Source organism: Rhinolophus ferrumequinum, chromosome 17 (genome assembly GCF_004115265.2).
Source record: "Rhinolophus ferrumequinum isolate MPI-CBG mRhiFer1 chromosome 17, mRhiFer1_v1.p, whole genome shotgun sequence".
NCBI lineage: Eukaryota > Metazoa > Chordata > Mammalia > Chiroptera > Rhinolophidae > Rhinolophus > Rhinolophus ferrumequinum.
In genome coordinates, this window is record NC_046300.1 from 44,720,618 (window position 1) to 44,736,857 (window position 16,240).

The 16,240-nt window shown below is 48.5% G+C and overlaps 1 protein-coding gene across 5 annotated transcripts in view; it reads left to right on the top strand.

Annotated features, from left to right (window-relative positions):
* The window catches only part of SRGAP3 (SLIT-ROBO Rho GTPase activating protein 3), a 237,810-nt gene extending 221,942 nt beyond the window's left edge, over positions 1 to 15,868 (top strand). For 3 of the 5 annotated variants that reach the window (XM_033132357.1, XM_033132358.1, XM_033132356.1), the window contains 4 exons: positions 2,395 to 2,575; positions 4,348 to 4,497; positions 6,590 to 6,917; positions 10,421 to 15,868. In XM_033132357.1, the coding sequence (XP_032988248.1) occupies positions 2,395 to 2,575; positions 4,348 to 4,497; positions 6,590 to 6,917; positions 10,421 to 10,834 (1,073 nt within the window). In that variant the 3' untranslated portion in view covers positions 10,835 to 15,868. Of the gene's footprint in view, positions 1 to 2,394; positions 2,576 to 4,347; positions 4,502 to 6,589; positions 6,918 to 10,420 lie in introns of those variants that run through there. The other 2 variants (XM_033132359.1, XM_033132360.1) reach the window with 2 other exon arrangements.
* Positions 15,869 to 16,240: the final 372 nt, after the last annotated feature.

The window sequence follows — 16,240 nt, forward strand, 5'->3', positions numbered from 1 at the left end:
TGAAAGCACGCAGCTGGCTGGGTTCAGCTCCTGGTCTGGCAAACCCTCTGGCCTGTCCGTCTCTGAGGCAAGGCTAGCAGGCAGTGCTAGCACATGGCTGGGTGGCAGAGTCAAAGATGCAGCAGAGAGAACAGAGATCTCCCCACTTTACTGAGAAGGTGACTCTGAGTCAAGAACTGAGATAATTTGACCCATTTAGCTGTGCTGTCATCTTGCATCAACTGTGTTAGGATAGCATTTAAAGACATTTGTCAGGGAGCCAGCTGGGAAAAGCTGACTTAACTGTCTGAGCATGCTCCCTAGAGAAGGCTGGCCCAGACACTGAGAATTGGGTCCATCCAAAGACCACTGCGTCTCTCAGAGGCACCAGCATAGTCGTCCTGAGCCAGCTGCTTACATGGGGAGCCCTAGTGCGTGCGTGTGGTGGGGATTAGTGGGGGAGGTAAGTGAAGGGGTTTCCTCCCTCTACTCTGATTTTCCATGCTGCCCGTGGCCCTTAGAAGTGTATTCGCTCTGGTAAAAACTAACTCTCATATAGAGCTAACTATATGCCCAGCACTGTATAGTAACTCATTCAGTCCTCATAACAATCCTATAAGGCACAGGTACTAGTATTATTCATTCCCATTTTACAGGTGAGGAAACTGAGGCTTAGAAAGGAGAACTAAGTTGTCTAAGGTCAGACAGCTGGAAAGCAGCAAAGCCAGATGTTCTGGCCTTATCTCCATGAGGGACAGCTGAAGAGCAGGATGGACAGACACATGATAACCCACCAGGAATGGAACAGATAGGGAGTCCAATGGAAGGGCTGGGGAAGCTCAGCATAGGGAAGGTATCTGCTGGTTAGAGAGAGCAGGGGTCACTTTTGTTACTCTTTTATTCTATTAGAATTTAATATATCTATACATATTATTTTTATAATGTTGAACATCTTTGTGCTTGTTTTAAAATAGAACCACATTAATATCTACACACAATCAGTTTTCTACCAAGTATGGGCACCTCTTAGGGTATAAACTATAACACAGGTTAAATAAATTGTAGGCATAACCCCCTGCTCTCTAAATATCTTTAGCTGTATGGTCTTGGGCAAACCACTTACACTCTCTGCAGCTTAGATTTCTTGTCTGGACCTACCCCATAGGCTAAAGTCATTAGTAATCACGAGAGCCACTGTTAACTGAATACCGAATGCATGTCTGTACTATGCTGTGAATTTCCATGCATTCCCCTTTAATCCGCCTAACAACCCTTACAGGTAAGGCAGCTGAGGTGTGCAGAGGTTATATAACCTGCCTGAGGTTGCACAGACAAGAAGTGACAGAGCTGAGCAGTAGGAGTGCCTCAAGGGCAAGAGCCACATCCTCATTGGTAACTCACTCAGGGCCTGTCACTGACCAGAGAAGAGGGAATGTTTGATGGGTAAATAAATATCTGTGTGCAAAGAGATATGCTTGAGCTATGGCCCCAGTAAGAATTTTCCCTCCTCCCAAATTAAGTCCATGGATGAGTGTGTTAGTCAGGTCCAGCTGCCATAACAGACGACCACAGACCAGGTGGCTTAAACAACAGAAATTTATTTCCTCACAATTCTTTAGAAGTTCAAGATTAAGATGCCATCTCGTTGCTTTCTGGGGAAGCCTCTCCTCCTGGCTTGTAGACAGCTCCCTTCTCTGTGTGTCCTTTCCTCTGTGCGCATGTGGGGAGAGAGATGGAGAGATCTCTGGTGCCTTCCCTCTTTTTAGAGGGACCCCAGTCCTTGGGTTAGGGCCCTATCCTTTTGATTTCATTTAACCTCAGTTACTTCCTAAAAGTCCCATCACCAAATACTGTCATGTTGGGGGTTGTGGCTTCAACATATGGATTTTGGGGGACACAGTTCAGTCCACAACAGGGAGCTCTGAGGAAACCTTAAGGAGTTCCGGGGACCCTTAAACATTGTGTACATCATTTTGCGTAGAGGGGAGTCCACATACACCATCTATTTGACTTCTGAAAAGGTAAGAACCACTAAAAGTATTGCAAGTGGACAAAGAGGGAAATGGTTCATGGAAAAATGGAAACAGAACTTGTATTAAGGGGTAGAACAAAAATAAATTTCTTGCAATATTGTTTTAATAAGTTTAAAAAGTGGAGAACAAAAAGCACAGTGGACAATAAGGATGTGATATGTCAGCCCCCACTCTCCATTTTGAGAAGTTAGATCATCTGCCTGAGGTCACAGCATGGGGGAGCAGATGTGAGCCTAGAACCCCAGTGTCATGAACCCCAGTCCATACTGTTATCACTAGGCTTGCTTTCTGGCTGCCCCATAGAAGCCAGGGCCATCTGAGCAAGGCGCCTGGGCTGCCCTTCTGCTGACCTTATGGATGCTCCTTCTTACTTTCCTTCCAGAAGTGGAACAGATCGAGGCCATCGCCAAATTTGACTATGTGGGGCGCTCTCCGCGTGAGCTGTCCTTCAAGAAGGGGGCCTCACTGCTGTTGTACCATCGCGCCTCAGAGGACTGGTGGGAGGGTCGTCACAACGGCGTGGATGGACTCATTCCACATCAGTACATAGTCGTACAAGACATGTGAGTGGGCGCAGAAGAATGCTGTAATCAATTAGAGATGTCTAGAATGGGTACAGGAATATACCAAGGGTTATATGCCAGGGTATGCTCTCCCTGATGTCATACCCTTGGTCTTCTGTAAGGGTGGATTATCTCTAACTTCCCCTTCATGGTGATCCTTTGAACAAATAAGCAAATTGCTCATGCTTCAGAGTACACAGAGACAGCATTTGGTGTCCTTGGCCCACCATCCTGACCCACCCGGCAGCCTCCAGGGCATTCATCACCCGCCATGGTTCTCAGTGTCTCAGTATGCAGTGATCTTGCCACACACTTCCACCTTCCTGGTCTTCCCTGTAGCCAGTGGCTAGCCACCACCCCCTTAACCGCCCAGCAGTCCACCCCCCCCACAAGGGGCTCTCTCGGGGGGCAGAAACAATCATCCCCTCGTTTCAAGTTAATAGGGTGCTACTTTTTTATTGAGATATAACTGACATATAACATTATATTAGTTTCAGGTGTACAACATAATGATTTGATATTTTTATATATTGCAAAATGATCACCACAATAAGTCTAGTTAACATCCACCACCACACATAGTGACAATTTTTTTTGTGTGGTGAGAACTTTTAAGACCTACATTCTTAGCAACTTTCAAATATGCAATACAGTATTAACTACCGTGTTTCCCCAGAAAATAAGCCCTAGCATGATTTTTCAGGATGGCATCCCCTAAACATAATAAGCCCTAACGCGTTTTTTGGAGCAAAACTTAATATAAGACCCGGTCTTATTTTCAGGGAAACACGGCATCATCACCATGTTATGTTTTATATCCCTGTGATTTATTTATTTTATAAGTGGAAGTTTCTACCGTTTGACCACTGTTTTGCCTACCCACCACCGCCTGCGCCTGGCAACCACCAATCTATTCTCTGTATCTATTTTCTTTTAAACAATTTTAGGCATTAGAAAAACCCCTAGATCCCAAATACGAGCCCTACTAGCAGGCCCAGAAAGTCTACACCTTCCATTCCTTGAAAGGCATTGAAGGTTCCTGTACACACACTCCCTCTGAGCTCCTGTCAGGCTCAGGTGGAACTGATTTCTTGAGAAAGCAGCCACCAAGCTAGACCTCAAGTGAAGGGGGCCAAAAGCATAAGTTCTGATGGAAGAGAGGATCGTCTGAAGCCAGGGAAACGTCTGGAAGAGGCAAACCCAAAGATGAGTGCCACAGTGGAGGGCCCTTGGTACTCTGATGTCCCTCGGCCTGTGTGGGCAGGAGGAACAGGGCACTGGAAGGGAGAGGGCAGTGGAAGGAGGCTGATAGGCACCCCTACAAGCTGGAGCCACCTCACAGTTGTCCCGAGCCCTGGGTGGGGAGGTGAAGGATGGCGGCATCTTCTTCCTCCCTTGCTTAGCCCAAACTGCTTCTCCTGGAGACACGTGACTCAGCACTCAGAGCCCAGCTTGTAGGCTCCTACCCCCGTTTCTCCAACACACCCTCCAGCATTTAGCTTGTCCTTGCTGGAGCAAAGAGGGGAGAGATGAAGGTAGGCATGGCGCGGTGGGGCAGAGGAGGAAGTCTTGCTGATGAAACTGACTTAGCAGCGTGGCCGTGGGCATGCGTGGTGGTAAGAGCATGGCGGGAAGAGGCTCACTGAGCTTTGGGCATAAATGAGCCATGAGGTGTGTGTGAGCCAGCCCCTCAGGCAGGTCTCAAGGAGCCCTGCACATCCCGGGTCCTCTGGAGCGAAGCACTGCCAATTCACACCTGTCCTTTTCCCCAGGGATGATGCCTTCTCGGACAGCCTGAGCCAAAAGGCGGATAGCGAGGCCAGCAGTGGGCCGCTGCTGGACGACAAGGCCTCCTCCAAAAACGACCTCCAGTCCCCCACGGAGCACATCTCGGATTACGGCTTTGGTGGGGTGATGGGCCGGTAGGAAATGAGGATTCTGTTTTTCCTGCTAGTGCTATGCCCATTCATGTCTGATTTGGGAGAAGCAAGGGGGCAGGAGGGAGAGAAGTAGGTGGTCATCGCCCCGTGTTCCCCATATGATGTGCTATTGGGCACATCTGGGTGGGCTGGCTGGTCCTGGGCCAAGAATGCCGGGTGTATAACGATCCAGCTTGGGGTGGGGAGGGGATGTGGAGAAGGAGGAGGAAAGAGGGATAGTGGCAAATCAGTGCTTTTTATTTAAAATAATAAATGGGGAGAGAGGGTTTCAAATTGGCGAGTATTTCTCCAACTTCTCTTTAGTTCTTGCACCTCTTCCACTTTCTGTGGAAGACCAAAGTTGTTATATTTAAAAATTTAAAGCTCATATACTCTCTGAAGTGTGCTATATAAACAGAAAACTTACACCCCCTCAGATGTGGGGGAAATTGACACTTAACTCCACCCACTTATCTGGGGGGAGCACATTTGCCAATGTCTTCACTCCCGGTGTGTGGGCTGGGTTGTGTCCCATGACCTTTCTGCCAGGCAAGGAGCTGTGCTCCTTATTCTGCATAGAGTATAGCCCAAAGTATGTGGTTGTTTAAAAAAATAATAAATAAAATAAGGAAAAGAGAAGAAAAGAAAAGGAAAAGAGGCTGACAGCTTCTCACTGCTTTCTTAATCAGATTCTCAAAATGTCATATTCTTCATTTTCTTGGTGGAGAGGTCATGGGATCCACCCACACATATGGGTACTTGGAGATAGAGCCAAAAAAACAATCAGTCATAATAGGAGCATACGTTTATGAATTTATTTCAGAAGTCCCAGTGCCTCTCTCCATGTTCTATTTATTTTAGTTCAGCGAACAGTTCGGGTCACTGATAGCGATAGATTAGGAGGGGAGGAATGGAAGGCTGGGGTAGCTAGACGACAGAGTCATGGTCCCTGGACTGGGAGGGGGCATATCTTCTCCTGCTTCGATTTTCCTCTCCCTTTCCCCTCCCTCATCTACTTTCTCCTTCTTCTTTCTTTCTCAATACCTCTTACTCTCCAACACCTCTGCTTTGGTCCTGTTGGGGTACCCACAGGCGGTGCTTAGCTTGGCTGGTGGCATTCTAAAGTGCCGCTGACCCGATTGAACCTGGTCCCCTGGTCACAATCCATTCCACACTCTGTCCTTGCTCCCTACCCCCTGGCTACTTGCGGACTTCTCTCCCCTCACCAGTGTCTTAGAATCTTTGGTGGCCTCCATAGGATGTAGCTAAATCTCCTGTGGGTAGAACCTTTTATCTTCAAAGTGCTTTCATACCCACTGAACCTCCTTGCTAGGTGGACAAGGAATATTATGCCCATTTATCATTAATAAAATGGGTCTGAAAGTGGACACAGGTCTCTGAAAGAGGACAAAGGTCTGTGACAGAGAGGATAAGGACTCACCCTCCTGAAAGACGCTTTAGTTCCCTTTTCACTCCACCAGCACCTCTCGAAGGCGTGAAGGTGGTCAAACACATGGAAGGCATGCGTGTTCAATAATGCACTTTTCCCTCTTGAATGACTGTTTTCCCAAGAAAAGCCTCGTAGAAGTAGATCTTTGCTGGGGAGATTGGAGTGGGTAACAACATTGGAACGTATTCAGTTTCCTCCGGTGCTTGCAGGGAGCTGGTAACTTTTGGTACAGTCAAGCCTCAATGCTTCAGACCAATTAGAAGCCCTTTGACATCATGGAAATGTCTGAACCACTTAAGAACCCAACTAACCATCACCAAAGCATTCCCAGGTTGACATCCTCCTGGCCTTGACTGAACACATAGCCAAGATTCATTATGTAATTACCACCAGCACCACCGTCTGCAGCGTGGAAGCAGGATGCTCTGATTGTTCCGTTTGTACGGATTAAGTCTGCCCCCTGCCGCTGAGGACCGGCTCAGCCAGTGTTTTCATTGTGGCATTGCGGAGTCTGGCTGAAGGAGGCTTTACTATACCACTCCCTAGACTAGTGTGTAATGTGTGGCCTGGGGGTTGGCTGACCCATTCTGAGACTTGCCAGGGTTGACCTCTGCCCCATGCCCCCGCCCCCTGGCTCCTTTGCAGAGTGCGGTTACGATCCGATGGAGCAGCCATCCCCAGGCGCCGAAGCGGGGGCGACACACACAGTCCGCCCCGGGGCCTGGGCCCCAGCATAGACACGCCGCCCCGGGCTGCCGCCTGCCCCAGCAGCCCCCACAAAATCCCCCTCACCCGGGGCAGGATCGAGAGCCCTGAGAAGCGGAGGATGGCGACGTTCGGGAGCGCCGGCAGCATCAACTACCCTGACAAGAAAGCGCTCTCGGAAGGGCACTCAATGCGGTCGACGTGCGGCTCCACCAGGCACAGCAGCCTGGGCGACCACAAGTCCCTGGAGGCTGAGGCCCTGGCAGAAGTAAGGGCCAACGGGAAGGCAGGCTGGGCTGGCCGAGAACCCCCAAAGGGGCCACAGGGTGGGCACATGAGGACTGGAGAGCCACTTTGCCCTTCATGCCAGGCTCAAGACTAAGCCAGAACACAAGGAAGAGAGCGAGCTGGCTTCCGGTTTGCTTGCTGGCCTCTCCCTGGGCGTAGAAGCTGGATGGGTGCCGCTGCTGGCTAGGGATCCTATAAAGACTGAAAACCCCCCAGTCTCCAGGGCTGAGGATTTCTGCCCTGCGTGTAGGCTGGGTAATGGGGATGTAGTAATCGCAAGTGTCCCCACAAAATGGCATGATTGAGTCATTCATTCATTCATTCATTCATTCATCTGTTCATTCATTCGTTTCATTCATTGACGAATATTGATTGATCATCTATTGTGTGAAAATCATTGTGCTAGGCATTGAGAGTACAATGATGACCTAAAATGGATCCAGGTTCTGCCCACGGGGAGCTTACAGTTTAGAGAAGACAGAGACATCAGTAACACACACAGCAGTGACGTGACAGTTGGGTCAGGTGCTTTAAAAGAGTGGTACATGGTATTTTGAGAGCCTACAATGTGGGGGTTGACCTGAGATACAAGGGATAGGTATCTAAATAGCTGAAGCTGGAAGGAAAGAATGTTCCAGGCTTTCCCAAAGTTCTTAGGGTTATTGGGGTATTTTTTATCTTAAGTTTTTAAAAATTTGGATGAACAGCTCACCCAACAACTAGGACTCTTGTTCATACCTGCAGGGTCTAGCTTGGCTCTATGTCCTGATGCCCACACCCGAGGGATCCCTGAAGATCAGCACCTTGGCTCAGAGAAGCCAGGCAACCTACTGGCCCCCCCCCCATTTTTGAAGGCCGTGCTCTTGGGGAACATCACCTAGCATCCACCATCATGTAGAAGTTCTACCACAGCCCATGATAGGGCATGGGCTCCCTGAGGCCTGGCCCAGAGCCCTGTACATAAAGGATCAAATGCAGTCTAGTCAGTGTTTCCAAAAGCAGCTCCCATGGCAGACTAATTCTACAGGACGTTAATGGCGGAATAAAAGTGTTTTGCGGACAACAAAGTTTGGGGAATACTACTCTGACAAAGTTGAATGGCTTGTCCGCAAGACTTTTTAGAACCTTTAAATATGTGAATCTCCAAGAAAGAGAACAGGGCACATCCCCTCACCCAGACTTCTTTGAATTTTATTCACAGAGCATTTACAAGACCAGCCTAAAAAATACACTTGGGGAATGCTGCATGCGTTTTCCGTTTGCAAACATATCTATACACTCTCTAATTTGATAGTTGCCATTCAAGAGCGCCTTTTGTGACAGAGGTATAATAGGAATGCATGGTAGACAATACATAAATAGCCGAAAGGGGACACTGGCTGGCCTCCAGCCTGCCAAGCACTGGCTCTAATGGGCGCTGACTTTGTAGGCTACAAAGGGGAGTTGTGGCCAGGAAATCCCAAGTAGTTGATGGAGTTACCCAAAATACTCTGGTTTGAAAAATGTCCTTTAGGACTTAGATTTGAACCCAGTGAAGAGGTTGGGAAACTTCTGCCATCCAAAGTGGGAAGTTTTAAGCTGGGAGGAGGTGAAAAGTGCTCACTCCCCCCCCCCCCGCCCCGCCACCCCCTGCTGTCTGTCCTCTCCCATCGCCTCTGCAGCTCCACTCTGGAGATGATGGCCTCAGCTCTTAGACTAATGCAAGGCTTGTGCCTAAACTACTCACCTGGTCTTTCTCTGAGCTTTCTGTCTTTTGGCTCCCACTCTGCCCAAGGAAGAGTGATGGGGATGGTGGGGATGGCGGTGGAGTGGACCATTGCTCTTTATTTATTAAAGTTTTACCTTTCAGCTCATGCTAGAGTAGAGCAAACAAAGCGAGAAGTGATGTCAATAGAGGAACTTAATTTAAGCAGAGTGGGGTGTGGAAAGCAGGCTTTACCACTGCAGGGTTGGGATATAGCAAAAATGGAGAAAGGATCACCATCTCTCCCATTATGCAGAAACTCCCCCACAGCTAATCCTTTTGGATAAAGGCACAAAAGGCCCCTTCTTCAAGTAGCCAGTGTTATGGGGCAAAGGATAAAATGTCATGGGGAATCAGAAAAGCTAATATTAGCTTTATGTTAATATTAACTAATTAGCCATTAGCTAATTACCAAGCCTCTTGAAGCAAAAAGGATAGGCTAGGACCCTGACTGTGGCCAGATTGGAGCCTGTCATGGGCAGGCAGGAGGCTTCCTTTGGACGGGGAGGAGAGGAGGTAAAAGGAGTTGGGTACAGGGATGGCCAGAACTCCAACCCCGTCAGTCAGACCAGACATGTAGATTTTCCGGATTTGCCTCAGGCTGGAAGAGCAGTGTGTCTTAATAGTCATCAGTTACTGAGATTGTGCACAGACCTTCCAACAATGGTCTTATGCAGTATCCCTAATTGTCCCCTCAGTGGCCAAGCCCATTGGGCTCCGGCCCAGCTCAGCCTGAGCAGCTCCTCTTGCATCTTTTGATGTGGAGGTATCCCTGTAAAGCCCTATCTGAAGCATGGACTCTGGCTAATAGGACTTTAAAAACCATTGTCTGGCAGTTTACAAAGCTTCATCACATCCATTATCTCATTCCATCTTCACAGTAAACCTGTGGGCTTCCAACAGATGAACGAAGTATGGTACAGAGACTGAGACTTGGAAGTGGCAGAGGAGTCTTTGCTCAAAATTCCCATCCCAGTGTCCTGGGTTAGCCAGAGGCTCCTGGGTGAAACACTGACTTCCACCTCCAGTGCCCCCTTCTGGCTCGAGGGGAATGGAGGCCTTGGGAAATCGGAAAGTTGAGCCCCAGGCTGCCAGGGCAGCCCCTCTGCTCACCAGCAGGTCCTGGGCATGGCATAATCTCTGTTGTTCAAAACACTCTCATTCTTATGAGTTTGAATATTCCATCTTCCCCAGGAATTATGTCGGCAGGAAAGGATTTTTGTTGCTTTTTAAGACTTCCTTTTTTTAAAAAAACAGAAATTTCTGATTATAATACAGAGAAGAGAGTAACAATCCCATCATTTTGGGGTAAACATTGTGATATATAACCTCTAAGTAGTTATATATCACTCATCAAGCCCCTAGGGTCTGTCTTGTAACAATCTGTCATTTACAGATGAGGACTCTGAGGCTCAGAGAGGTAACTTGCCCAAGGAGTTTGCCCAAGTCACATAGCAAGGAAGTGGCAGAGCCAGAATTTGACCCCATGTCTGTCTGACTGCAGAGCGTGCCTTCTTAACCAGTCATCTGAAGGTTAGGACTGCTTCCTGTGCAGACACTGTGCAGGTCATAACCACGTGGACTCCCCCAGTTGGTCATAGGACACCCTGGGCATTTAATCTGCATCCCAGCCACCAGGCCCCCGGGGAAACCTCCCTCAGAAGCCTACAAGCTGCCGAGGAAGGATTGGACCCCAGGCCTCCAGAATCGGTGCTGACCAGAACTCTCTTTGTCTCCAGGACATCGAGAAGACCATGAGCACAGCTCTGCACGAGTTGCGGGAACTCGAGAGGCAAAACACAGTCAAGCAGGCGCCAGATGTGGTGCTGGACACCCTGGAGCCCCTGAAGAACCCGCCAGGCCCCATCAGCTCGGAGCCCGCCAGTCCCCTGCACACCATCGTCATCCGAGACCCTGACGCCGCCATGCGCCGCAGCAGCAGCTCCTCCACGGAGATGATGACCACCTTCAAGCCAGCCCTGTCCGCCCGCCTTGCCGGCGCCCAGCTGCGCCCACCCCCCATGCGGCCCGTGCGGCCCGTGGTCCAGCATCGATCCAGCAGCAGCAGCAGCTCGGGTGTGGGCAGCCCAGCTGTGACGCCCACCGAGAAGATGTTCCCCAACAGCTCAGCAGACAAGTCAGGCACCATGTGACCTCAGGATGGGGCGGCACTGCCCTGGCCACTGTGGCACACCGAGGGTGGCCTCTGTGACTTCCACGTCCTTCCCAGTGTTCCTGGCCTGGTCGAGCAGGGACCAGAAGGTCAGCCTGGAAGAGTGTCTGTGCAGAGCTGAGGCCCAGGCGCCAGCTGTCGCTCACATCCAGCCGTGTGAATCGCACAGGCCTTGCGTGTGTAAACAGAGGCCCAGAGGAGTGCAGGAGCAGGGGCAGCCCCAACTAGAGTGTTTCCTAAGAGTGTGGCAAAATGTTATGGCTTCGCCCGCATATCGTCACTGGAAAATTATTCTCTCGACATTCTCTCCACATACATAGATATGTGTGTATATATATATGTGTGCATATACACACATATGTATGTATGTATGTGTCTGTAGGTGTGTGTATATATATATATTTATGCATCTATATACATATACTAGATCTGGACGCACATACTAAATGTATATAGGATCTCCTTTTTCTTTTTATGAAACTTAGATTTACCTCAGACCCATGCCACCAAACATCTCCCGCTGAGTTATTTGGTGGGATTTGCAGGGACTTTTCTGGGAGAATTTAGAGGCCCACAGTAACTGCGAATGAAGCAATATACCACTAACCTGCAGAAAAAACAAAAACAGTCTCTCACTGTCTCCAGAAGTTGTGGCCTTCCAGAACAGTCTGCCCCTAAACAAAGGGTGGGGCAGGCAGTACCCCAAGCAGGCTGCTCCTAGAGGTGGGGGACCCTTCACAGGATACCCCAACCCCCGTCCACTCCAGAGACCCTGCCTTTCCACCTGAAGGCAAGTGCCAACTGTACCCGCAGAGGCACAGGAGGACGTTGGCAAGAAGACCCCTGACCACAGCATCCTGTGTTTGTATGTAGAAAAAGGGGAAAGTGAGAACCTAAGCCACATCTTAGCACAATATGTGTGGTTGGGAAAAAGTAAAAGAAATGAAAAAAAAAAAAACCCACAGTGGGTGTGGAACACTTCAAAACCTAGAAATGCTGTAGGAATAATTCTGGTAACTATAGAGGTTTAACTTATACAATTTTCAAAATATTTAATTTTTTTTCTTCCTCTTTCTACTAATTATACTGTGTCAGATTTGGAACTAAACAGGCAAGGAGGCTTTGAGTCACATCGTTTTAATTTAAAACCAGGCCATGACGCACTTTGGTGCCCTCTTGCACAAAGTACACGAACCATAAGTGCCCAGCTCAGACCAGGGGCTGAGGAGACGCAATGCTTGGCACTTTCTGTCCTAGAGAATGCTTCAGTTGAGTTAATAGAAGTGAAATAGCTCCCCTCCCTCTCCCTTCCCTTCCCTTCCACTCGCCTACTCCAAAACATTTACTGTCATTGAAAATAGTGATACAATTGGGGTGCACGATCTTCAAGTATTCTGAGCAAGGCTTCCGCCTCTTGGCTCGGAAAAGCCCTTCTGCATCACTCGTTTGATTGTATTTTCCTTCCTCTTTGGATCGCTTCCTTTTCCAGAGATGGCTGTTTCTGGATTATGGAACAGAGGCAGATCAAATTCTAATGGGACCACTTTTACTCACCCGCCTCATACCAAGCCAAGGGTTTCTTCCCTGTCGTTCTCAAGCTTCATGTCTTTCCCTTTCTCAAGGCTTCTAAGTGTGTCCATGGCTGTGGTTTAGAGTCAAAAGTCCTGTGTTTGAGTCTCAGTCCCATCACTTGGGAACTGTGGCTCTGGGCGTGTCACTGCACCTCATCGAGCCTCAGTTTCTTGCTCCATAAAATGAAGATAATAATGATAAAATGGAAGTGAGCGAGCTGTTCAAACTAGAAAGCACTGTGCCAAACCAATCGCTCTTTTTATTGTCATTAGTAAAGGAAGTCTTTTCACTCAAAACCCACCCAAGACCTTCCTTTTGAAACCTCCTGCTGGCATTTGAGAAGTGGGCAGTGGAATTTCCCCACCAGCTGCCCACGCTCCCCGAAGCACGGCCTGCATTGTATCGCCTATCGATGCTTGAAATGCCACCATTACCATTTCACCCCATTGGAGGAAGTTTCGTCTTCTCCTCTGGTCCTCCATAAAAAGGTGACTATACCTCAGAGAGAGGGACCTACTGAGTCACTGATACCTGAGTGTGGTAGTAATGGTAAGACATTCTGAGTGTGGGAGTGGTAAGACATTCTGCTTCATCTGAGAACTGGTATTGAGAGCAGTGGAAGGAAGAATCGAGAAAGGGCCCAAAAAGAATGCCAGGGAGAGGCCAATGACAAACTTGACCTTCCTTTTTTTTTTTTTTTTTTTTTTTTTGCCTAGAACCAACCGTTTTCTTTTAGCTCCTGGAGATGAAAGCACCTCAGAACTAGGTTGGAGCTCTCTGCCTTTGTGAGTGTATAAAGATATTCCCATTTTACAGCTTAGGAAAGAAAGCAAGGCCTTGGGATGTGCTGTGACTTGCCCAAGATTTAATAGATGACTGAGAGTGGGGGCTGTGTCATCTCATTAAGTAATTTATTTGCAAGGATGCTATGCTGTCCAGCCAGGATACAAGGCATTCCATTTCTACCCCACAGATCCTCCCAGACCTTAAATGTAGTAGCCTTCTGTGCAAAATGTAACCTTCTCTGCCATGACTAACAGATGAAAAGAGAAAATGTGAGTTGACAGATCTGTTGCCTGATACCCATAACACCAGTCAGACAGACCATGTGGCTTTTCCTCTGAATTGACTAACTTCATTTTTCTTCCCTGAAAATGGACCTGCCTTTCACCGAATTACCTGAAGGCAGAGCTGTAGCTGTTTTCTTTAAGCACCTGTTTTTCCATTAGGGAAAGGCTGATGAGTTCACATTTCGAGAAGCTCACACCTTACTCATCCAGCCCCAAATCTGAGCCTTGACGCAGAACCCAATGGAAAAACACTTTGCTTCCCGCTCCCCGCTTCCTCATCTGGCACTCTGCATGTCTCGCTCGGTCCTCACAGGCACCCGGTGCCACCCATAGTCACGGAGCTTTGGCATCCTCTTCCCAACTCCCGCCTGTGTTAGTCCACTATATATCGCTGTATTTGCTTAAATGCTGGAAAGTAACTGTTAAAATGTGAAACTGTAATTTTTAAAAAGGCGACAATTAAATTATAGCCAATGACACTCACCAAATCTTCGCACCTAGTAGATAGATCAATGTAAAAAACAAATACCAGAAACCTAACTGTACAGTGAGTGTGAGGGAAACGTAGTAACCTAGTTAGTAGTCCTCAATATAATCAATCGTACAAGGGGAAGTGGTGTTTACCTACTCGTTCATCACCATTACTGAAAGCTGTACTAATCAGTTCCTCGATAACGGGCATTTTTTTTTTTTTTTTTGCTTCACAAAATGATTTCTTTTCTTAACCTTTGACTTACCCTGAGGTCATGCCTTTGTCTTTATGTGTAACCGATGTTCAGTCTGTTTTAGGAATGAACCAGCAAGATGTTCATTTAAAACTGACCAAAGACAATTCCTTCCTGGTCTAGTTTCTTGGGCCTCGGGGGCCCAGCTGCCACTAAAGACCTTTCTCGGATAAAATTGAGAAGAAGCCGTGCTTCCTACCCCACTCTCCCTCTCTCCCTTTATTACCCATTTCCTCTCAAAGAGCTGCTCTGAGCTGTGGGATTCTATGAAAAATTCTTGCCTTTCCTTGTTTTCAGTGCTAACGATTTCTCACCTTGAAGCGCCTTTGAACCCAGACAGAGCGCATAATGCGAGGGACTTGTAAGCTTGGGCATCAGGCGTGGGAGTCTGTCCTCTGAGGTCACCAGGCCAAGGAGCAGGAGAGCAGTGGATTCCTGAGGGATGAAAGGTTTCTATTCAATGAAGAAATCTGAGTGAGAAGAGACAGGGAAATGGAGCCATCCTTTGGCCACTGGCTGGAACCAGCAGTTCAAAGATCTGCCTTATAAACCCTTCAGAACTGGTTTGTGGCACACAGACGGAGCCAGTGTGGGAAAGGGCCTTGACGTGGGCCTGGCTTCTCTGTTGGAGGCCCTTGGAGTGCCTTGGTGGGTATGTTTCTTTCTCATTCAGGAGGCGTGAACGCAGAGGACTTCCTGTGACCTGATGGTTCCTTGGCACTCAGCGCCCGTACATGGCTGAGGGAAAACCACCAGGACTCATGCAATGGTTCTTCCTCTCAGTCTTTCTATTCCTAACTGTTCACATATCCAGACGGTTCCACACTAGAGCAAATGCCTCATTCGTCTGAGAAACCCAGAAAGAAGAACGGCTGCCTCACAACCATAGTGGGGGCCCTGTTGGGCTTGGGGGGGGGGTTGGCGGGGAGGAAAAGGCAGGAAGGGGTGAGCCGAGGTGTTGCTTAGCTGATTTTCTGCTATGCAGAGCTAATGCTGACGTTTCATGTCAACTTCCCCGGTTGTCTGGGGTCTCCTCTCTTTTGAGCAGCCATGTAGAGACTTCCCCGCATACCCAAAGCGGCCCAGGGGAGCTGAGAGAAGGGACTTTGCTGTCAGGACACAGTCCTCCTGGCCTCTCTGAGGTGGATCTGCCAGTGTCCCGCTGTCCCATCCTCTGGGACTGGCCGAATGGCCAACGCTGCCCCGTGCTGACACCTCTTTTCTCTGTGAACAGTCCCAGGCAAATAACAAAACTGTTCCTTGAACCAGAACAACCAGAGCGCACTTTTCCTTCCTTAGACGGAAGTAGATTCTGCTAGAGTTTCTGCTCAGGCTCTTGTTCCCGGCGGTGTGACTGTTTACACGGTTTGGCAATACGTTTGGTTCTGATTGCTTCAGAGTGGCTGGTCTATTTTGTTTCCTTTGGTTTCTTTCCTCCCCAAACTGTATCAGGAAAAAACAAACCGAAACCACCCTTGGAAATTGCTGGTTACCTGTCCCCACGTGATGAGAAGTGCTGCCCTCTTCCAGATATCGTTTCTCTACCTTACAACCAAACGCCCGTCCTATAGAGTGTCTGATTGGATCCTCTGTCGCGTATTCTGATGGTGCCTGCTGGTTTGACGTGGAGCTATCCTGTGAAATAAAACAGCTTAACTTTTCTCAAACATGGTCCTGTGGTTTTTTTGAAAGGCTGAGGTGGCACGTGCGGGGTGGGGAGGTCCCAGGGCATAGTTCCCACCCTGCAGTCCACACTGTTTGCTTCCCCCAGGAGCTGTCCCTGAAATGTCCTTTAGCTCAGATCCAAGGAGGTGAAGGCCAGGTTTCCAAGAAGGAATGCTTCAACTGTAGAGCTAACTGCAGAAGGTAACTGTGGGCTACCCACTGGCAAGCAGAAGCTGGACATGTCAAAGGAAAGGCAAGTGGAAGAAGGAGCTCTTTGCAGATGGTGGCTTTAAAAGTTTAGGACAGCACCGGAGGCCACAAGATACTGATTTCCATTGTGAAGGCATAAGCAAC